Source organism: Schistocerca americana, chromosome 8, assembly GCF_021461395.2.
Source record: "Schistocerca americana isolate TAMUIC-IGC-003095 chromosome 8, iqSchAmer2.1, whole genome shotgun sequence".
In the NCBI taxonomy this organism is placed as follows: domain Eukaryota; kingdom Metazoa; phylum Arthropoda; class Insecta; order Orthoptera; family Acrididae; genus Schistocerca; species Schistocerca americana.
This window is the reverse complement of record NC_060126.1, coordinates 226,031,007-226,055,640: the sequence shown is the minus strand read 5'-3', so window position 1 is coordinate 226,055,640 and position 24,634 is coordinate 226,031,007. Positions and strand designations below refer to the sequence as shown.

Sequence of the window (24,634 nt, the reverse complement as noted above, 5' to 3'; positions counted from 1 at the left end):
TAGACCACACTCTAGATCACTTCGGCACATGGATTAAAAGTGAAAAAACTAGCTGTTTTATTTTAATGAGCTGTGCGTCATCTTTGAGGGGGGCCTTATCATGGTCTATATCAATTTTTAAGAGCCTTTGCGATAGCTTATCTCAGAAGATAAGGAGTCAGACACAGAAGATATTTTCGAAGCACACACATTACCTCAGAGTGAGATAAGACTCAATCCTGTACGGTTTATATAGGTCGTGGGCCGAATGGCGTGCACCCACTGCGTCCATTATGCAGCGCCTCGCTCTCATCTTGGTGGGCCTCTTGGGCTCCGCCCTGGCTGCGCCGGCGTCGACCAGGTTGAGGAGCCGCGGTAACAGCCGCATCATTGGAGGTTCCGACGCCGACATTGCCGATTACCCGTGGCAGCTGTCCTTTGAATATAGCGGTTCACACATCTGTGGAGCGTCCATCATGAGCTCCAGCTGGGCGCTGACAGCCGCTCATTGCGCTGTCGGGTTGCGACTCCCTCTGGTGTATTTCCGAGCGGGATCTTCAATTCGTGAAAGTGGCGGTGCCGTCCACAGGGCCTCCTCCGGCTACATGCACGGATCGTACGACAGCGATACGCTAGACTACGATGTCGCCGTCATCATGGTGAGTAGCAGTAGCTGAAAATATGCGTGACCAAAAGTAATTCGGTGTTTCGTAGATAATTCTCAAACGTAAGCTGGATATACATCTACATTTACACTCCGCAAGCCACCCAACGATATGTGGCGGAGAGCACTTTACGTGCCACTGTCATTACCTCGTTTTCCTGTTCCAGTCGCGTATGGTTCGCTGGAAGAACGACTGCCGGGAAGCCTCCGTGCGTGCTCGAATCTCTCTAAATTTACATTCGTGATCCCCTCGGGAGGTATAAGTAAGGGGAATCAATATATACGATACCTCATCCAGAAACGCAACCTCTCGAAACCTGGACAGCAAGCTTCACCGCGAGGCAGAGCGCCTCTTATGCAGAGTCTGCCACTTGAGTTTGCTAAACATCTCCGTAACACTATCACGATTACCAAATAACCCCGTGACGAAACGCGCCTCTCTTTTTTGGATCTTCTCGATCTCCTCTGTCAACCCGACCTGGTACGGATCCCACACTGATGAGCAATACTCAAGTATAGGTCGAACGAGTGTTTTGTAAGCCACCTCCTTTGTTGATGGATTCTCCCAATGAATCTCAACCTGCCACCCTCCTTACCAACAAATAATTTTATATGATCATTCCACTTCAAATCGTTCCGTACGCATACTCCCAGATATTTTACAGAAGTAACTGGTACCAGTGTTTGTTCCGCTATCATATAATCATACAATAAAGGATCCTTTTTTCTATGTATTCGCAATACATTACATTTAAGGGTCAGTTACCACTCCATGCCTATCCGCTGCAGATCTTCCTACATTTCGCTGCAATTTTCTAATGCTGCAAGTTCTCTTTATACTACAGCATCATCCGCGAAAAGCCGCATGGAACTTCCGACACTATCTACTAGGTCATTTATATGTATATGTTGTGAAAAAGAATGGTCCCATAACACTCCCCTGTGGCACGCCAGAGGTTACTTTAACGTCTCTCCATTGAGAACAACATGCTGTGTTCTGTCTGCTGAAAACTCTTCATTCCAGCCACACAGCTGGTCTGATATTCCGTAGGCTCTTACTTTGTTTATCAGGCGGCAGTGCAGAACTGTATCGAACGCCTTCCGGAAGTCGAGGAGAATGGCATCTACCTGGGAGCCTGTATCTAATATTTTCTGAGTCTCATAAATAAATAAGGCGAGTTGGGTCTCACACGATCGCTGTTTCCGGAATCCATGTTGATTCCTACAGAGTGGATTCTCGGTTTCCAGAAATGACATGATACGCGAGCAAAAAACATGTTCTAAAATTCTTCAACTTCTTCTATCTTCAAAATGTATCAATGCATTATCCATGGCTTGAAGTTGAATCTCATAGCTGTGCCAGACGTACATCTCTTATGAAGGTCGTTCAATAAATAACGCCCCACTTTTTTTTTTTTAAAAAAAAAGCCATAATGTATATAGACGAACGTCCTTGTTGGTGCTTCACACTTTATGTTTGTTCTGTGAGCCGGTGAAGTTTTGAACCGTTCTCGCAGATGGCAGACCCGCAGTAGAGCGTCAAAATGGCATCTACTTACGACTCACATTACGAGCAGCGTGCTGTTATTGAATTTGTAAGTGGGCTGCTTCTGTGTTGGCAGCGCTGTGTAGCGCTTTGCACTAGATCTCTGACAGCGCTTTCTTTGTAAGAGACTCTGTGGCTGGTTTGACTCGTTGCTGGAAGTTGATCGCCAGTAGCGTTGGACAGTTGAAAGTTATTTGCCAGCTGTGAATGGAAGTACTGTTGGGCAGTTGGAAGTGAACAGCAAGCAGTGATGGATGTTAAATGGTGAGAAGTTAGCATTGATGGAGGGTAGAGGTCTGAACTATTAGCGTAGGGTAATGACCTGGAAGTATCCGACTTGGAGATTGAAAATTTTTCATGATTATATATCTTTGTACTGGATGTCAATGGCGATTTATATTCGTGTCTGAACTGGATGTCACATTATTAAGGTAAAAAATACATTATTTGGTTGGCAACAAAATCTTTCCTTTGCTAACCACATGCCTATTAGTAGTTAGTGGCTTTAGTAGTTACCTTTTATTTAGCTGGCAGTATTGACGCTCGCTGTACTGCAGTAGTTCGCGTAATGAAGGTTTTTGTGAGGTAAGTGCTTGATGAAATATATAGGTCATTGTTAAGATCTCTCTTTAGTCAGGGCCATACTTTTGAATTAATTATTTGAAGTCAGGTTGTAATTTTTTTGAGCAGTCAGATTGCGTTGCGTTAGAATATTGTGGGTCAGTGTTGACATGATTAAAAAAAGGTAAAGAGATAGTAGGCTCAGTACGTTCAGTTTTACTCAGCTGTTTCAGAATCAAATAACGTAGAAGTTTCATATTGTCAGTCATTCGGCAATTTAAGTACAGATGCACACATTTAAATAGAGAAGTTTCAAATTCTTGTGTGCAGAAAAAGAAACCGTGGTGAACATCCATTAACATTTGTGTGCATTGTATAGCGATGCTGCAGTTGATATTATGAAACGTCCCCTTTGAAAAATTATACAAGACTGTGCTTAAACTGACACACAATATTTTTAGCGCAACGCAATCTGACTATCAAAGATCCCAGCAACAGAATGGCCCTGAGTAACATTAACCTATGCATTTCACAAATCGCTTACCTCACAAAAATCTTGGTTACTCGAACTACTGCAATACAGCGAGCGCCACTACTGCCAGCTAAATAAAAGATTCAAACTACGGAAGGCACTAACTACTGTTAGGCATAGTTAGCAAATGAAAGATTTTAATAGAGAACAAACAATGTATTTACCTTAATAGTCATAATATATATAGCAGTTCATGACAAATTACAAAACTCCACCATCTCTCTCCCTACATCCACCACTGCTGGCGGCTCACCTCCAACTGCGCAACGCTACGCGCTGTTCACATCCAGCTGCCGCTGCCCAACACTACAATGGCAGACAACAATGCAAACTACCCACAGACTGCACACAGCACAGCCAGTGATTTTTCATATAGAGCGCTACGTGGCGTTACCAATAAGAAAACATAAACAGCCTACTTACAATATGATTACAGTTGGGCGATGGTTAAAGAAAGTTACAGCCTCAGGAAATAGGGAGACAGAGCTGTATTATCACACACGCTCTGGACGTCCTGTCACAGCCACTGTTACAGAAATGCCGAATCGTGCGGATGCCATTATTCTTGCCGACCGGCGCATCACAACTCGACAATTGCCTCTACAGTTGTCGGTCAGCATCGGAAGTGCGTCTGCAATGATCAAGACTCTCGGATATTCAAAGACGTGCTCACGACGGGTTTCAGGAATGCCATCAGTGGACCACAAGATTCAATGTAAGGCCGTTTAATCTGAATTGTTGGAGCGTTTTGAAAGCGGAGATTCTCTACGGGGGAACACACTTTGAAGCTGACCGGAGTGTCAGTCGTGCAGTGAAAACATGGCTGCGCCTACAGGACAAGAGCTTTTCCCAGGAGGGAATACATGCTCTTCCTCAACTTTGGCGTATGGCCATAGAACGTGATGGAGACTACGTAGAAAAATAGGCCATGGAGGAGACATGTTGATGTATATTGTCACCATGTTCAAATTCTTAACAACAAATACGTTCTAAGGGAAAAAATGTGGGGCGTTACTTATTGAATGATCCTCGTACGTTCCCGTTACGTTCCTGAAATATTTTCCACGGTAGTGTGTGACGTTTCTCCCGAACTTGGATATTTTCTTCACCAATATCTCGTAACTGTTTTATGAAAGCCATGTACGCAACTGCGTCAGCAGCAGATGTATGAATATCTTTAGTGTTCCGTCACCTCTAATCTGCAAGATAACAATTAGAAAACGATAAACATCCTTAGAGTATGTATGCGTAAACCACCCCGATGTCAATAACGACTGCTCTGTCTCGTGGTCGAAACATGTGAAGTTAAATGATCTTCTACGTTCTAGCTATGGTACCTATGGTACGTAGGATAAGATCAAATTTAATAGCTGAACGTAGTTGGAACATAACATTGAGCCACTAAGTAATACTAGGGATACCACATTACTGAGAACATGTTCTTCTCCACGCTTCTACTTTATACATGTCTATGATCCTTTTTTCCTCAAACGTTGCTAATTCAAAAACGTCGCATGCAAATATAGAATGAATGTGATGTTGGAAGTTGGAAAGGTGCTTGGGGAAAACATTTGTTGAACACAATAAATAACCAAGAGAGAGAGAGGCAGAAATACTCACTGCTGACCAACATGGAATGCTAATATCAGCTCATAACCTAAGAAGACACTTGAAAAGTAATGGGAAAGAGACAGTTTAGTGAATTCAATGAGAATATCAATTAGGTACCACATTTAAAAACAAGAAAATGGCCATGAGAAGAGGCTTGGCTGTAGATCACTGGTAATCATAAAATAACGAACAGTATGATACTTAGTGAAACAAGACGGCAAAACCGATGTACAACTTAAGTTATGGCTATGTAATGAAAACAGGGAATGGCATTTAATTGGTAAATTCGGACAAGTTTTCACCTTGCATTTTGTTCATGTCTGACATATCATAGATAGAAATACAGAAACTGAAGTTTCCTTGCACATACTGAACTTGTGGCAGCACGATGATGATCCAGATTGTGATGCATGTATTTATACTAAGATAATTTGAAGTCTGATGATTATTGAAAATAGTAGCTCAATAAATAGCTTCACTTTGAAGTTGACGACGTGATTTCCGTATTGATTTTAGTAATCATTTGGCTACTGTCTCGAAATCTCTTGGAATTGTCGTAAAATGCATTACAGCTCTAATACATTTCCTACGGAAAACATTTTTTGCACAGACGGTACTGTTGTCAATGATCGGTATTTCGGGAGGGCCCATTTGTCTTACATCCCAACGGTGAACCCTTTCTAGGTAGTCGCACACGAGGGCGTGCAGGCTCATAACGACACCCGTTTCATTCCCGTATTGATCCATGAGATTAAACACGTAACGCTATACCTCACAAGCTTTGATTAAAAACTGATTTATGCCAGGAAAAAAGGCGTGCAACAGTTCACTTATACCTTCGAGTTGCTTTTAACATTTGTTAAGTCTGTGTTCTGATAATGACATCAGCGTCAGGGGCGAATGAGACTCACTGTATTTTGTTGTGGAATTCGACGTTGTATAAAAACAACTAATTATGTACAGGAAATGTGTTCACTGTTGCGAATACGGCCAAGTTCAAGTTGTAGAATATAATGACGAAATCGAAAGTTGTGCTGAACTGGGAATCGAGACCGGATTTCCAGCATGTCGCTAGCGTTCACCTTAACCATTTTGTCAATCCGTGCATGCATCATGGACAGACCTAAACGGCCGGCCGGAGTGGCCGTGCGGTTCTAGGTGCTACAGTCTGGAGCCGAGCGACTGCTACGGTCGCAGTTTCGAATCCTGCCTCGGGCATGGATGTGTGTGATGTCCTTAGGTTAGTTAAGTTTAATTGGTTCTAAGTTCTAGTCGACTGATGACCTCAGAAGTTAAGTCGCATAGTGCTCAGAGCCATTTGAACCAGACCTAAACTTCCCTACGTTGCCGTCCATGTCTCATTAACCTGGACTCGTACATTTGCTGTAATACTTTAATCGAAAGTTGCTGGCCTGTTACTTGTTTTTCATTGGTCATTAACCTTCTGACTGGCTTAGGCGTCCCGCCACGAATACCTCGCTCTCGTACCAACCTCTCAATTTCAGAGTAGCACTTGCAACCTACGTTCTCAATTATTTGCTGGACGTATTCCAATCTCTGCCTTCCTCTACATTTCTTACCCTCCACACCTCCCTCTGTTACCGTGGAAGTCATTCCCGATGTCTTAACACAAATTCTGTCATACTGTCCCTTCTTCTTGTCAGCGTTTGCCGTATCCTCCTTACCTCTCCAATTCTGCGAGGAATCCCCTCATTCCTTACCCTGTAAATCCACATAATTTTCAGAATTCCTCTATAGCACCACATCTCAGATACCTCAATTCTCTTCTGTTTCGGTTTTCCCACAGTCCATGTTTCCTTACTATACGTTGCTGCTTTCCAAACGTACATTCTCTGAAATTTCTTCCTCAATGTAAGGTTTGTGTTAGATTTCTCCTTACCAGGAAAGCCGTTTTTCACCAGTGCTACTCTGCTTTTTATGTCCTCCTTGCCTCGTCCATCAAGGGTTATTTTCCTGCCTAGGTAGCAGAATTCCTTAACTTCGTCTACTTCGTGATTCCGATTCTGATTTTAAGTTTATCTCTGTTCTCATTTCTGATACCAACCATTACTACTGTCTTTCTTCAACTCACTCTCAATCCATAGCGCGTACTGATTAAACTGTTCATCGATTTAATAGCTCCTGTAAGTCTTCCTCACGTTCACTGAGGATAGCAGTGATATTGATATCCTTTCACCTTGAATTTTAATTCCATTTCCGATATTGCTTGTTCAATGTACAGATCGAATGGTAATGGCGAAAGACTGCTTTGTTCTTCCCTTGTTGTTCTTGTACAGATTGTATGTTACCCGTCTTCTTCGGTATAGCTTTCAGCTATTTTTTTTTCAAAATTTCGAAGATCTTGCACCATTTTATATTATGAACGCTGTTTCCAGGTAGACAAAACCTATTAACACGTCTTGAATTTACTCCAGTCTTTCTTCCTTTACAAACCGCGACGTCTGAACTGTCCCTCTGGTTCCTTTATATTTCCTAGAGACAAACTAATCGTCATGTAAGGGAGCCTCAATTTGCTTTTCCATTCTTTTATACGCTATTCCTGTCAGAATCTTGTGTGCTTGAGGTTTGAAGCTAATTGTGGGATATTCGTCTCACTTGTGGGCTCCTGCTATCTTTAGAATAGTGTGGAAGATATTTTTGTGGAAATCCGATGGTATATTGTCAGTCTCATACATTCTACACATCAATGAGAATAGTCCTTTTGTTACCACTACCCCCAGTGATTTTAGAAATTACTATGAAATGTTTTCCACCCCTTTGCCTTATTAGATCTTCAGCCGCCCAGAGCTTTTCTAAAATCTTAAAATACTGGATTCCCTGTCTATTCGCTGTCGACAGCTGTTTCTTCTTCACATCATCAGATAAGTCCTTCCATTTTTACAAGCCTTTAGTGCACTGTTTCCACATTGAACAGCGGAGTTTCCATTGCACTCTTAATGTGACCGTCTTTGCTGTTAATTTCACCGAAGGTTGTTTTGACTTTTCTGTATGCTGAGTCAGCCCTTCCGACAATCATTTGGGTTTCGATTTCTCCAAGTCTCTCATCTAGCCATTCCGCGTTAGCTTCGCTTCACTTTATTTCATACCTAAGTGACCAATACTTTTCTTTGTTACTGGGAATCCATGAACATTTTGTTACTTCCTTCTTTCGTTGATTAGCTGACGTATTTCATCTGTTAAACAAGGATTTCTTGCAGTTACCTTCCTTGTACCTACGTTTTTCTTTCCGCTTTTCAGAAACGTCCATTCCACTTCAACTTAAATGCTACTTAGCTGTTCATTGTCGCTGTCTCTATAGCGTCAGAGAACCTCAAGCGTGTGTCTTCATTCCGTAACACTACTGTATCTAACTTTGTTGCCCACTAATTCTTCTTGAGTAGTCGCCCAAGCTTCGGTGACTCTTCATCATTACTAAATTGTGGCCTGAGTTTAAATCTGCTCCTGGGTATGTGTTACAATGTAATACCTCATTTCGGAATCTCAGTGGGATTATAATGTAATCTAACTTTACTCTCCCCGTATCTCTAGGCCTTTCCCAAGTGTACCTTCTCCTCTTGTGATTCTTGAACAGAGTATTCGCTATTACTAGCTAAAACTTTTGTAGAAGTCAGTTAGCCTTATTCCTCTCTCATTCCTGCTACCAAGTCCATATCATAGGGCAAAAATTTCTACTACCCCTTCCTCTGCAACTGCCTTTCTCCTCTCTCATTTCTGTTCTGAAACCCATTCTGTAACCTCTCCTTCTGCCTCTTCCCCTTCTACTGCGTTCCAATTCCCATGACTATAAATTTTTCGTCTCCTTTACGTACTGTTTTACGCTTTCAATATCTTCATATACTTTCTCTACGTCTTAATCTTCAGCTTGCGATGTCGGCATGTATACTTGAACTACAGTTGTCGATATTTGTTTGCTGTCGATTTTAATGACAGGAACCCTATTATTGAACTATTCACAGTAACTCATTGTCTGCCCTACCCTCCTGTTCATAACGAATCCTACCCCCGGTATACAGTTTTCTGTTTCTGTTGATATTGTCCTGTGCTCGACTAACCAGAAATCCTTGTCTTCTTTTCATTTCACTTCACTGACCAGCACACTATCAAGATTAGTCTTTAGCATTCCGCTGTTAGAACTTCTGACATTCCACGACACTTGTAGAGTGCTACACATTCGATTATTATTCAATCTTTTTTTCATGTTTACCTCCCCCTTGGTAATCCACTCAAGAACATCCGAAAGGCGCACTAGTCCGGAATCTTTTGTCAATAGAGAGATCATCATGACACTTCCTGAATTACAGGCTACTTGACCTGTGGATATACACTACGTGCTTTTAATGCAGTGGTTTCCACTGCTGTCTGCAACCTCATGTCGTAGATCATGCTGATGCTTCCGCCATTTAGGTACTTTTTTCACACCAACGGCAAGAGAGTGCCCGGAACTTCTGTCCGCTCCTCCGTCCTGTTTCACAATGCCGTTGGGATAAGGAGGGTTACTTCTTATGCCGGAAGTCTTTGGTCGCTCTTCCTGGTGATCATTATTCAAAATGTAAGCAGTAGGGTGGTTTGAACCCAGGACCTGGAATTTAGCGTCTGCTAGTCAAAGACGCTAGCCCCTACCGTTTTTTATATGTTGTCACGGGAACTCGAACCCACATTTGCCGCTTATCGCGAGCTGTCAAATTAACTACTTTCTTAAAAATATCAACTTAAAATTGCTACTCAAAAAATAATAAAACCAAATCGAGCTAAAGCTACTTGGCACCACTACTTTTACTCACACAAAAAAACGGGCAACAGACTTTCTCCCGCGTATTAAGAAAAATGTGGCAATGTGACGCTCGCTCTGCAAGATATCAGCCCCCAAATAACTGACAAAAATATAAAATTCGGGGGCATATTTCAAATGGCAATTCATTCACCCATCACCGACATGTGTGGACTCCGTGAAAGACAGTCAACACAGGGAACCGAAAAAAAACGCATTCCGACTTTCAATTAAGCGTAGCCACTAGGGGCGGAGAACAATCAATTTTGACTTTCAAAAACTAACGTATATCGACCACTATCAGCCACGAAAAAACAGCGCTATCATATCAGTAGCCCGAAATTTCATCAACTGGTATCTGCCTTCGTTGATGAAGGCACCATATACAAGGCAAAAGGCATCAAACGGTGGACTGTCTTCTCTACAATTAATAACTTGAAGAAATGCTTCATTTATAATTTAAAATCGATTCATTTCCTTTAGAAAGTTCTGGCGTCAATAAGATTTTCTGTTATACCTGCTCTTCTTACTACATAGGACAAGCAGGACGTGCCTTTACAACCAGATGTAAACAACACCTTTTTAAAAAAATATGGCACTTTCCCCAAAAATTCGTCCTTTGTCGACCATCTTCTGACTACAGGTCACGCGTATAAAGCAATTTCCGATATTAACACTTGCACACCGAGATGAAAGGGGGTAGATTAGATATTCTTGAAGAATTAGAGATTTTTAAACATATTTCTCGAAATGATAGCCTCATTCTCAATGAGGAGCTGCAGTTGCGTAACAAAAATTTCTTCAACGGTATAAAGCCGTTACTTGACATCTAATATCGAGGACTCCTCGTGTAGTTCACTGAAATGTTTTTTTCCCCATCTAAGTCATCCCATAATTTTTCATTTATTAAATGGTGTATTGATTGTATTTCATGTTATATCGTTTCCTACAGCCTGTGTCATTCAGCCCTTTCTGTATTTTCTATAATGACGTTTTTATGCTTCAAACTGTACTTCTAAGATCTGCTGTAGACAAAATGTTACTTTATCTGTCACTGTTAAACAAAATATTGCCTTTTACATTGTGTACTGAACAACATTGATTTTAATTTTCTCCTGTCTACATTTGAACGTTAAGTAGCCAAGTTGTACCTGCGGCTACCAGATGGCGCTGTCGCTGCAATGTCATGTTCACCTGCCGCACTTGTTAACGCGGGCGGCTCAGTACGTTGCAACCTGTGGCTGTACAGGTATGAGGAGCCCTTAGAGCAGGGCCAGCCAAACGCAGCACAGTGTGCAAACGTGCGGAAGTGCTGCACATGTGCGCACGTGTGCGACAGCGACATCTGTTATTAGACATGTGTCTTAAATGAACGGCGACGACTCCACTTCCCTGTTGAAGTGGTACAAGCAAGAGCGCAACATACTCAGTCTCGTTTACCCCTGGTGACCGTAACCTTAACAGCGAAGTACTGAGAAATGGCAAGTACTGTGAAGAAGCAAAGGACGGGAGATCTATGTTCTCAGTCGTTTAAAAATGACTGGGAACTGCAATTCTTTTTCGTAGCCGTTGGTGAAAACTCACAGTGTTTACTGTGCCGCCGAATAATAGTCGTCCAGCGTAAGTTTTCAATTGAAAGACACTACAATACATATCACAAAGACGAGTGTAGTGTATTCAACACTGAAGAGCGGCTAGCAAAATTAAATGTCCTTAAGAAAATGGATGAGACACATCAACTTGATTCTACTGTGCGTCAAACTAACTGATACTTCTTGAGCTCTTAGACATAAATGTAACACAAGAAACTATTTTACTGTACGCTGTACAATGTACTGTTTTCAATTTTCCAGAATGACAACCACACTAAATCTCCACTGCGAACAAGTTTTAAAATCGCATTAAGAATTGCACAATCTGAGAAACCTTTTTCCGAGGGGGAGTTTGTGAAAGGGTGTCTGACTGATGCTGCAGAACTTGTGTGTCCCACGAACGTTAGCAAGTTTCAAGAAATCAGTCTATCCAAACAAACAGTGACAAGACGTATCAGTGCTATGGCCGGCGATGTGCACAGGCGGCTAATAATTAAGGATAAAGATATTGTGGCTTTCTCTGTTGCGCTCGATGAAGCAACAGGTCTTACAGATACAGCACAGGTTGTGATATACATACGAGGTGTCGATAACGCACTTTGTGTAACAGAGGACGTTTTGGACTTAGTACCTTTGAAAGGGTCTACTACAGGTGTGGACTTACTCCAAGCTGTAGAGCAAGCGATTGATGGTGTCGGTATGGACTGGAATCGGTTACTGTCACTGACCACAGATGGAGCACCATCAATGCAAGGCCATCAGATAGGACTCATAGCACGGATGCGCAAAAAGCTAGGGCCCACAGACGTTGCATGGAATTCACTGCATTCTGCATCGAGAGGCGCTTTGTGCAAAATCAGTAACGTTAGCAAACGCCATGAAAATTGTTGTGCGTACTGTAAACTATCTGAAGACACATGGGCTTACGCATCGCCAGTTTCAGCGGTTCTTGGAGGAATTAGGAGCGGAGTACGGCGACATACCTTACTATACCGAAGTACGCTGGCTCAGTCGAGGTAAAATGCTGAAAATATTTTTTGATTTACGTTTGGTCATAGTAACATTCTTACATGAGAAGGGTAAAAATGAACCTATGTTGGAAGACCCTTGCTGGATATCAGACCTTGCATTTCTCGTGGACATTACGTTTCACATGAACAGCGTGAACGTCAGTTTGCAAGGAGAATATAATTTAATTTCTGACATGTTGGAAAAAGTAAATGCCTTTGAAAGGAAGCTTGCGCTTTTGACAGAACACACTGCACATTTCTCGAGTCTTGGACTGGTCCATGAAAGTGCTAGATTTCAAGAATACGTGTCAATAATTGTAAAAATTAAGGAACAATTTCGAGCACGATTTGCAGATGTTACGAGTTTGTCTCCTGTCATTCGCCTCTTTGCTCGACCGTTCTCGTCGTCAGTTGAAGATGCTCCGAATGATCTACAGAACTGATCGAGCTACAGTGCAATACGAGACTGAAGGACAAGTTCTTTGCAGTGCGTAGTACAAAAGAATTCTACGAAAATTTTTCACAACAAGAATTTCCACGCCTGCACCGAGAAGCCGCGAGAGCTATGTCCATGTTCTGGTCGACATATGTTTATGAAAGATTTTTCTCGGTGATGAAAATGAATAAATCAAGGTTTCGATCAAGCATAAGTGATAAAAATTTTCGCAACTGCTTGCGTTTGTCAATGAGCTGTGCTTTTGTGCCCTATATTAACTATATCATTTCTCCTGACCAATGATAAACGTGTTTGGATTTATTCCTTTCATAATTAAAAATTATTGTTTACTAACTGTGCATTATTGCCTCATTCTGCGCCATGTTACATTATTATCAAGAAAATTGGTCATTAAACCGATTGTTCCAATGTATACTTACATCTAGGTTTTTCTTATGTGCGAAGGGCTACGCTCAGCTGAGGTCGATAAAACATAACATTCTTCTAATTGTCGGTTATTATGCGATTTCAGACGGAACTGATGAAAGATATAGCAACAATGGTATTGAAATAACAGGCGATCATCGAGAGGTCTGCGGTTACCATTCTGTTCAGAGGTCAGTGAGACAGAAATTATGTGGGTGTAACTCAGGGCACCGAAAATTAGTTATAGGAAACCTTGCATTAGTTTAATGTTATTTGAAATCATGAATAAGGTTTGTTGGAAGTCGCTAAGTGCTCTCTTTCTTAAATACTAGATTCAAAACGTTACGACGCGTATTTACGTGCCGTCAGTCAAGCTGCCCTAATAAAAACTCACGGTTATTAACTGTATTACAGCGTTAAACTGTTTACATAAAAGCAGGCGTCTCAGTGAGTAGACTGTGACAGTATTTTAAATGTTTAATACGCGAAATACCTTCCCATGGTTGGCTTGCAAGCTGTGCAAAGAGCACTAGAATGCGCCGGTACAGAGTATCCTAGCAAGTGGATAAAGCGACATCTGTGCGTAGAAACATGCACTACATGAACGCTGACGGCTGCGGCGCGCACGCTGTGACCCGGAAGTTGCACATGTGCAGGAGCACCGCACGCGTCCAGAATTTCTGGCCGGCCCTGCCTTAGAGGCTCGCCTTCACACATCCCTTTCAAATATTTTGTGACTAAAGCCCTTGTGGGGTGTTATTTATTTTATACGTGACATGTAATTACTGTCTCTGTCTTGTATTGTTAATTAGTGCTTAAACTTTTTTTATAAAATTTTTTCCCATAAATTTGTAATTATGTTATAGACCACTTAAAATGTCTAAATACTACTGAAGGCACTTTTCGAAGTGTTGAAACCTGGTTAATAACACTAAAGAATGTTGACCGAGGGCTCACTTGTTTCAATTTTAATTTACAAACGGTTACTGAACCAAGCAGCTATGCTAAGAAAGAAAAAAATAAACATAAATGTTAGAAAACATAAAAAACCTGGTCGTTATGAGAAAATAGATACGAAATCTTCGGCGACACTTCTAATCTTCGAGTTTTTGAAAAGTCACTAACGAATTTAGTTTGTGTACATTTCCTGTTTTCAGCACTCGTTATTGTAAACGCAGTTGTTGTTTCATCAGGTGCAATAACTAGCTCTCTTGAAAGTAAGATTCAACGAGTAGGACTGAATTGTCCTTATGCAGGCTGTGAATGGAGCACAGAGCATAGGTAAAGTAGCTTCATTGCGCAAGGAATGTGAAGCTTGGTAATTTCCTCGGCACCGCTCTACTAGCTGCAGCAAGTGCGGGTTGGATCACGATTTATCCGCTCACCTCACTTAATAATCAGCTTACACACAAGTGTAGTTTTAAGCCACAAACTTTGAAAATATTTTCTCTGCATTGCCACCTTCCCCCTTTCTTTCGACGCCTAGATGATCCCTCCGCAGAACTTACTTCACGAATGTACTCCACCAAATCTTGATATCATGTTGGCAGGTCATTGGATCCCTCCTCGACTCGAACGCTCAGGCCGTCAGCCTGCCCTCTGACGGCTACGACCCGGAAGGTGGTCTGGCAGTGACGGTGACCGGTTGGGGAACCACGTACACGGATGGGCCAGCAGCCAGCACCCTGCAAAAGGTAGACATCGGCATCGTGGACCGCAACACCTGCAGGAGCATCTTCGCCAACGACAATACTGTGACCGACCGCATGGTATGCGCCGGCGAGGCCGGCAGGAGCGTCTGCAACGGAGACTCCGGCGGTCCCCTGGTCAGTGGAAGCACCCAGGTGGGCATCGTCTCTTGGGGGAATCCAGAGTGCGAGGCCGCCCCCGGCGTCTACGCCAGTGTCGGCAACCTCCGCTCCTGGATCCGAACTGCAACTGCTGTCTGAACCTCCTGGCTCTCAGGTCTTATACACTCAGCACATTGGCAATCGATAACCTCGCTGCTGAGCACCCTTGAACTCCAGACAATGACAGTCTTGACAATTAAATCCGTTTGCACTAAAGGCCATATTTTTATAATAAAGAATTGTGCATTACTTACATCTTTCAACCTTGTAACACGTGGTTTCTTTATTTATCTGGGAACCAGAACCTAACATAATTAACATCACTCCATTCCTGTAGTAGCTTGCCATGGTTGTCTGAAATTGCTTCAGTCTTCTTCTTTTGCCACTGACTTTATCCTGCATTGTGCCCGGGGTCGGCAGGGTTAAGTACGGATTTGGCATCGTTAATTTCAAGGGGTGGCCAGATGCCCTTCTTGCTGCCACCCGATACCCCTCGGGATGGAAACAGTGTACCCTAAAAAATGGTTCAAATGGCTCTGAGCACTATGGGACTTAACAGCTGTGGTCATCAGTCCCCTAGAACTTAGAACTACTTAAACCTAACTAACCTAAGGGCATCACACACATCCATGCCCGAGGTAGGATTCGAACCTGCGACCGTAGCAGTCGCGCGGTTCCGGACTGCGCGCCTAGAACCACGAGACCACCGCGGCCGGCAGTGTACCCTAATTATCTGCGTCTAGTGTAAATGTGAATGAGTGTGAATGTGTTCCAAATGTCTTCGAGTCGTGTAACTGAGGCGGGACATGGGGACTAGTCCGGTATTCACCTAGTAGGATGTGGAAAACCGCCTAAAAACCATATCCAGGTTGGCTGGCACACGGGCCGTTGTCGTTAATCAGCCGGGCGGATTCGATCCGGGGCGCGCGCCTACCCGAGTCCAGGAAGCAGCCTGGCGAGTTCTGGAATTGCTTCAGTATCGATGGCATAATTATATTTTCTACATTCCGAGGCAAAATACGTGATTTGGTAGCCGAAGAACATAAACTGCATTTATTCAACCGTTTTCTCAAGTCAGATGTTCATAGGCATGCCATGACTGCATACTGGTAATCTTCGCAACCTTATATTAACGTCATAGGTGTAACGTTCGTAAAAGAGAAAACAATGCACATTATGAAAAATGTTCCGATAAGTAGTGTCACTGTCTTACTCAGTATGTGAGTTCAAGATACAGCTAAAAAACAATCACTATCTTCAAAAGACAGTGATAATAACTACAGGAACTACACTGAAGCGCCAAGGAAACTAACATAGGCATGCGTATTGAAATACAGAGATATATAAACAGGCAGAATACGGCGCTGCGGTCGGCAACGCCTATGTAAGACATTAGGTGTCTGGCGCAGTTGTTAGATCGGTTACTGCTGCTACAATGGCAGGTTAGGAAGATTTATGTAAATTTGAACGTGGTGTTATAGTCGGCGCAACAGGTTGCGATGAAGTGAAGATTTCCCCGTGCGTCCGTTTCACGAGTGTACCGTGAATACGAGGACCCGGTAGAACATCAAATGTCCGACATCGGTGTGGCCGGAAAAAGATCCTCTAAGAACGGGACCAACGACGACTGAAGAGAATCGTTCAGAGTGGCAGAAATGGAACCCTTCTGCAAATTGCTGCAGGTTTCAATGCTGAGCCATCAACTAGAGTCACCGTGCGAACCATTCAATGAAACATCATCGATATAGGCTTTCGGAGCCGGAGGACCACTCGTGTATCCTTGGTGACTGCACGAAACAAAACTTTACGCCTCGCCTGTTTCAGTAGACACCGGCACTGGACTGTTGATGACTGGAAACATGTTGCCTGATCGGACAAGTCTCGTTTCAAATTGTGTCGAGCGGATGGACGTGTACGGGTATGGAGAAAACCTCGTGGATCCATGGACCCTGGAAGCTGTAATGGTGTGGGGCTTGTACAGTTGCTGTGTTATGGAACTCCTGATACATCTAGATACGACTCTGACAGGTGACACGTACATAAGCATCCTGTCTGATCGCCTGCATCCATTCATGTCCATTGTGCATTCCGACAGACTTGGGAAATTCCAGCAGGACAATGCGACACCCCATACGTCCAGAATTGCTACAGAGTTACTCCAGGAACACTCTTCTGAGTTTAAACACTTCCGCTGGCCACGAAACTACCCCGACATGAACATTATTAAGCATATCTGGGATGCTTAGCAACGTGCTGTTCACCACCCCCTCATATTCTTACGGATTTGTGGGTAGACCTGCAGGATTCGTGGTGTCAGTTCCCTTCAGCACTGTTTCAGACATTAGTCTATGCGACGTCGTGTTGCGGCAATTCTGCATGTTCTCAGGCCCTCTACAGGATATGAGGTGGGTGTACCAGTTTCTTTGGCCCTTCTGTGTAGATATTAGAAATATGATGAGTGCTATCGACCAATTGGAACTCATACCAAATAAGAAACATGAATAATGAAAGTTACTACAGCCATTGATGTAAAGAGAATAATACCCCCATGACACAAAATATTTTCAAATGAAGGGTAAAATACATTTTTAAAACAAAATTATGAATGATAACTTCAGCATTTTACTACGCAACAGAGGACAAGTTTTTAGAAACGTCAACATTCAACAAGATGGCAATGAGGAAAGGCTGACTATTTGTATAAGAGGATCAAATTTAAGAAACGGAAAAAATCTGTAGAGTTTAAGTGAACAGAATGATGTAAATACTTAAACAGTGGAGGCTGTACACAGTGAGGTAGTCTATGGTGACAGCAGACACAGGAACACATTGCTCGGATTCCGTCGGAACTGCTACAAGGAATTGTTGGTCATGTCGGTTTGCGGATGCAGCATCTCGTCTACAAATACGGTGCTCTTACTGAACAAACTGTGTAAGCAGTGCTCAATGCTTATTAAATCAATATTATGGGTTTCTCACTTATTTGAGCATCTCTGCCCACCTGTCGTTAATACGTCATCACGTAGGGAAACAATTCTATAAGTCTATTGCATTCACAGAGCCAAATTTACACCTGTTAGCCAAAATTGGAAGTACGTTTTTGCTGATTAAATCGGTTTCACATTAACACATTAGCATATGTGATACGTGATTCCTTAGTCGTACCAAACTTGCACAGTATATCTTAAATTCAATAAAAGAGGAAGCAGGATGGAATCATGGTTGGTAGACACACTTTATAATTAAGACACTTTATTGGCATTACGTCTTTAAAAAAATAATTTGAAAATTATAAATTGTGGACGAGCCACTAGATAAAACTTTGCAAATAAAATTAGAAACCCAACGTACTAAGTACTCTAACAAACAATTTCAAATTAAGAAAAGGGGGTTTCTGACAAACTTGAGAACCTCCAACTCCCTGATAGGACTTCCCTCAAAATAGATATAATGAAACAATTACAGGTAAAGGGTGACTCAAGAACACTCGAGCACTAGTGCCAAACTAAGATACCGTTACATAACATGATAGAATCACTTAATAAAAAAACTACAACAGAGACACTGATATTAAAAAAATAAATCTATAGGTACTCAGACGTGTTAATAAAAAATTACTAGATAAAGCTGCACAAGGAACTCAGCGCATGCTATGCAGTTTAAGTTTTAGCCAGTTGCCAGTGCGTAATATTTAAGAAAACAAGTTCAAATACAAACAGGTTATATGCAAAATATTTATCTACCAGCTTAACCAGCCTTGACGGAAGGAAGATAAATACTAAACTTTGGAAGGGGATATGTGACCAACTCTGGTAGCGGTCAGGTTCTTATGGTTCAAATCGCTCTGAGCACTATGGGACTTAACTTCTGAGGTCATCAGTCCCCTAGAACTTAGAACTACTTAAACCTAACTAACCTTACGACATCACACACATCCATGCCCGAGGCAGGATACGAACCTGCGATCGCAGCGGTCGCGCGGTTCCAGACTGTAATGCCTAGAACCGCTCGGCCACTTCGGCCGGCGGTCAGGTTCCTAAACACCGCCACTCCTAGACCTCGGATGACATTTCACTCCCCGCCAAGGCGCTGGCACAATTAAAAGTTTCAGCCCGAATCACAAAGACATTCAAATAACTCTGAAACATAGAAACACTGGGCAGAACCTTTGACTCACTTGCACATTGACAACTGTATCAATAGAGTGCAGACTTTAAAACAGCAACATAAAATCATTTGATTGTAAGAGATGCCAAAAAACTTCAGAGAAAATTTTCAAAATAGCGGCCACCATCTACTTAGGCCAAGAAAATCTCCAATAATAGTAATAAAGTTTAAAAACTCTGAGTGCGTCGGTGAACAAACAATTACGACGACTTACTCCACATCAGGTACACAATACGAGGGAGCGGGTACCACAGCTTCACCTCTTCCCTTCACATTTTATTCCCAGTGAAGTCACCGAACTTGTATCTCCCAGGTGCCCATGTCGGCAAAACGCCCAACCAATTTCACACCACAACGTGTAACGGTCATGACACTCGTTCGGCAGCCGTTGACTCCCCCGCGAATGACACGAGATTTCGAGGGTTCTCGTCGAAGACTAACAACCAACTCGCTTCGCCTGCGAAACCGCAAGATAAGACACGTGAAAGGCAAAGATAGCTTACCTTAACTATCGATGTCAATATGTACTAAGTTTCGCTGCGACACGATAATTACAGTCCACACTGGACCACCACGAGCAGATGCACTTTCAGTTTAACGACCCGGAATCAACATAACGAGTTTTTGCTTGTCCCGTTCATTGACATTATGAAGGACGCTCTTGGTGTATAGTGCACCCCGTATCTCCAACGCAGGAACCAGCGATACGGAATAAACAACCCTAGCAGCAGGTATCGCGAACGTGGAACTGTGTTGATCGTCGCCCCTATTTACATATGCGCTGCATCCATCAGTCTCATTATACATGCACATAAATAAAACTTACATACAAACAGTGGGTTATCTAATTCACAACGGAAATAAGTTTTTTATAGTGGTGATCATCGTTCGTCAACTCGAAAAACGTTTGTGCAACTCATCACTTCACCGAAGTGATATGTTACAATTCAAAGGGCAGGCTGCAACTTGTGCGCAATTATTTTAATTAATACATTTAGTTACCATGCACAGTATTTAAGAAACAGTGCTAGATTTTTTCTGTATGGTATGCAATCAACACTGATTTGGTTAACATTCTGTATTCCATCTCCAGTTACTAGTGACCTTTCTCAAAGCGTTGAAAACGTACTGGAACGTAATTACGCACGAAAATGCTGAAGCTTTAGTTAACTAATAACATAAATAATTATCTAATAGGCCACTATTTGTTTCGTTATTAATATCTAGAAGGATGCTACTTTCTACTGTCAGAGCATGCAGCTTTCATGATCTCACAAATTTGATGCATGTGTCCGTCATTCTGGTTGCCCCGAACATTACCTTCAGGTAGAAGTATTTTGGTAAAAAACGCCAGCTCGCGTCATTTACGGGTGTACTAATCATTCTAATTATAGTGTAAAATGTAAATGTATAATATAAATTTCATTCATAAGAAGATGTGTTCCAGAGATTTTTTTCTTTTTTTATGCACGAATTTTCGTTGCGCTGTTTGCCTTTACTGTAGTGGCTTTATTTCAGTCACTTCGCTTCAGAATTCGTATCCGACGAACTCGAAAACGTCGGGTGAATATTACGTGAAGGAAAGGCCTGACCAAACATAATTAAACACGTCCTCATCATTTTCAGCAAAAGGACAAAGAGTGAACATCTTTTCGTTAGTCCGTATTAAGAAAAGTGCAAGATTACGAATTCAGCCCTTGCATGTCAACCTCTTCTTTCCTTGGTTATTCGAAAGGTATAATAAAAAGTAATTTGGAAAAATGGATCAAATATGCATTAAAGAGTTTGATTTCAAGTTGGCGTGCATTTCTCGGAATCACTGTAACATTTTCTATTTAAAACATCTGTTGAGTGGACACGGCAGAAACTAAGAACAAGAAGCAGTTGGTTAACATTTTGGGGCATCTAATGTGGCGATGCCGACTTCTGTCTGTAACAGAATCTCTCCTTATTTTATCTCCATATATCAGAGCATACAGCCGGCGACTGCAGCATTCCATTTTATGTCAAAAACTTAAGGATGTAAGCATATTCAATCTAAGTCGCAGAATGAACAACTACGTTATAATTACTCTGCTCCTGCCAAGACATTTGAAAGATGGATAGTGCAATGGCTATGGCAGCAGACGACCGACGAGAGTCCCTTTGTTAATAGCAAGACATCGCCCTTGACGGCTTCTTCTGGGCTCGTGACCATACCGATTAGACCCAAGACGACTGGAAAACCGTGACCTGGTCAGATGAGTTCTGATTTCCCTTAGAAAGAGCTGATGGTAAGTTTCGAATGTGGAGCGGACTCCAGGAAATCATATACCCAAGTTGTCTACAAAGCACTGTGGAAACTGGTGGTGGCTTCATAATGGTGTAGGCAGTATTGGAATGGACTGGGTCCTCTGGTCCAACTGAACATATCATTGACTAGAAATGATTATGTTCGGCTACCTGAGGAGAATTTTCAGCTATTCACGGGCTTCATGTTTCCAAAAAAACGATGGAATTTTTATGGATAGCCTGTCACTGAGCCACAATTTTTCGCAATAGGTTTTAAGAACATTCTGGGCATTTCATGCGGGGGTGTTGACCACCCAGATAGCCTGACATCACTCCCACTGAATATTTGTGGGACATAATCGAGAGGCCACTTTATGCATATAATCCTGCACCGACAACACTTTCGCAATTATGGACGGCTTTAGAGGCAGCAGGGCTCAATATTTCTGCTGGGAACGTCTTATGACTCCTTGAGTCCATACCACGTCAAGTTACTGCGCTACGTCGGACAAAAAGGGATCATACGCGATATCAGGAGGTATCACATGACTTTTGTGACCTCAACGTATTCCAATAGAAACAGCTGTTATGGGGTCATAACGCGGTAGCTTGTATAGTTGTAAACTCCCCTTCTTAATCGGCTTACTGGACTGCGATATAACTGACGGTGTTCACATATGGCTCTGATCACTATGGGACTTGACATCTGAGGTCATCAGTCCCCTAGAACTTAGAACTACTTAAGCCTAACTAACCTAAGGACATCACACACATCCACACCCGAGGCAGGATTCGAACCTGCGACCGTAGCGGTCTCGCGGTTCCAGACTGAAGCGCCTAGAACCACTCGGCCACTCTGCCCGGCGGACCTAGGGATGTTTAGGAGTGTGGAAATCTCGCGTACAGACCTATGACTCAAGTGACACCCAGTCACCTGACCACGTTCGTAGACCGTGAGTTCCCTGAGTGCCCCATTCCGCTCCCTCACGATTTCTAATGACTACTGAGGTCGCTTATATGGAGTATGTGGCAGCACAATGCACTTCATATGGAAAACGCATATTTTTGGTGGTGTCCGAATACTTTTGATCACATAGTGTACATTGTCTGACTGCATCGGTGTTCACGTACGTAGTACATGGCACACAAAATGACAAATGGTACGTATACAAGTGTGACATATATACACATTGATCATGGATTTGGATTTGCTTTCATTACAGTTACTTTCAGAAAGTCTACTCTGTAAGGTAAATTTCCCGTTATACTTTTTGCAAATTCATTGATGAAATTAAGTATCATCGTAACTACGCCCGATATGGAAAAAATAGATTATCTTGCTGTGATATGAAACTATCAGATACGAAAGAAATAAATTTTATCAATTATGTGCGCCGTTTGTTTACCCACAATTTAAGGAGAAGTACTACAACAGTAGTGAAGGAACTGCTCAACTGCGAAATAAGTTGTTTTTAATTTTTTACAGGAAAAGGAGAACCTCCACCGAAAAACTAATTCCAGGGTTGATGTAGCTTCACCTCATATACATACAGTATTTCTTATAGTGTAGTGAGCTTTTATTGTTTACAGCAAGAAAATCGGAAGACTCATTTGTCACGTACTGCTGTCAGCTGTTTCGTAGGATCTGCGCTTTTCTTCCTCATATGGTCTTTTCTTTTGTTACTGCTCACTATATAATAAAGAACATCAAACAATTGCTTGCTTGCAGGTAAGTCCAACATCTAAAATGCATGTTTAATAACATAAACAAAACGGTTCCTCTCGCCTTTGGCTTCAGAGACAGTTGTTTACTCGGTTTCAGTAAGGTAAACTCGGCGCATGTGCACTCCGTTTTTGCGCAAGGACTGCAGCTGACTTTCCGTTCTGTATACTGTCCATGCTCATTTGTTTTGTTGACATTCTCGAACTCGACCGTGCCGTATGTTGAGCCAGATTTAAGCGAGCCTCTTAACGGTCTCGCGTAGTTGAAAGGACGAATAAGGTAAATAAATAACTGCTTAACAATAGTATGCGTCCAGTACGAAAGTTCTAGGACGGTAGTAGTACGCTATCATGTTAAGCTGTTGTATTATACTGAGTCATATAGTGTGCTGATTTCTGAGAAGTTTAATTGATGTTATTGTGTGCTGTCGTAACTGAGTTACACTGCCTCGTTACTAATCAGCTCTACGAATGTAATACAAATTGCATTCAACAATAGAATTGATATTTCAATCATCTCAGAGCAAATGTAAGAAAATAGTTCTACAGCCCTGACGTTTCTACAAGAATCATATCGCAAGCGTCCTTGCGAAGTACACAGAAGGAGCGGTCAGTCTGTTGAGATAAATATGGAGGTAATGTGCTCGGAGAGCTGATATTACGGCTGCAGACTCATAAAGCGATAGACTTATAGTGGCAAACGGCTGCACGAGCACTATAATTAATTATTACTTAAAAACAATCTGAGCCAAAAGGAACTTACAATTAGCCTGTGACAGTTCGTTAGAACTTCAGTATTTCGAGGGCGACAGACGATGTGCCATTTTGAACTGTAGCTTGTTTCAGTTGCATATTGCCGTTAGTAAATTTCGCGAGTTTTAAGATTTTGATCACCATAAAGGAAGTCAAGTATGTATGAGCTGGGAAATATTTTGTGTTTGGTGTAACGGTATAGCATTTTCTATTTTCGTGGAACAGTGATACCTACCTGGTATTTGGGCAGTTTGCTAACGTTGTAATTACACTCTTAATCGAGCTTAAATGCAGCTGTGAATTATTATTACTTTTCTTGATGTGTAGATCAATTGTTGTAGGACTATCATTCTTAAAAAAAAATCTGCTGTTTCACTGACTTAAGAAATCAGTACGCTCCAAGTAAACCCAGTTATCTAATGGAATACAACGCCTTTTTCTTATTAGTATTACTCTATCTCAGTGAAACTTGTTTTCAGTTAAAAATTAGTGTTACATGTCTATGCTTGGACAATTACACAGAAGAATAACGTGTTACAACTATTTCTGCAGCGAGTGTAGATGTTGGACATGAAAGCAGACATGTACGGCTCGAAGCAGTGAGTACATTCAACCCCAATTCTAAATAGGGCTGTTCATTGCTAGCTGCATTTATTTCTGAATCTCGTCTCAACTATTTATTTAGTAAAAAACTGTTAGTACTGGTAAGCTGCAATGGCTGAGTA

The 24,634-nt window shown here is 42.1% G+C and overlaps 1 protein-coding gene across 1 annotated transcript; it reads left to right on the top strand.

The window, feature by feature from the left end:
• The first annotated feature begins 272 nt into the window (after nt 1–272).
• LOC124545694 (trypsin delta-like) lies at nt 273–15,255 on the top strand. The gene is made up of 2 exons (XM_047124641.1): nt 273–638; nt 14,697–15,255. The coding sequence occupies exons 1-2, from the start codon at nt 273–275 to the stop codon at nt 15,093–15,095; spliced, it is 765 nt and encodes a 254-aa protein (XP_046980597.1). The 3' UTR covers nt 15,096–15,255.
• The last annotated feature ends 9,379 nt before the right edge of the window (nt 15,256–24,634 follow it).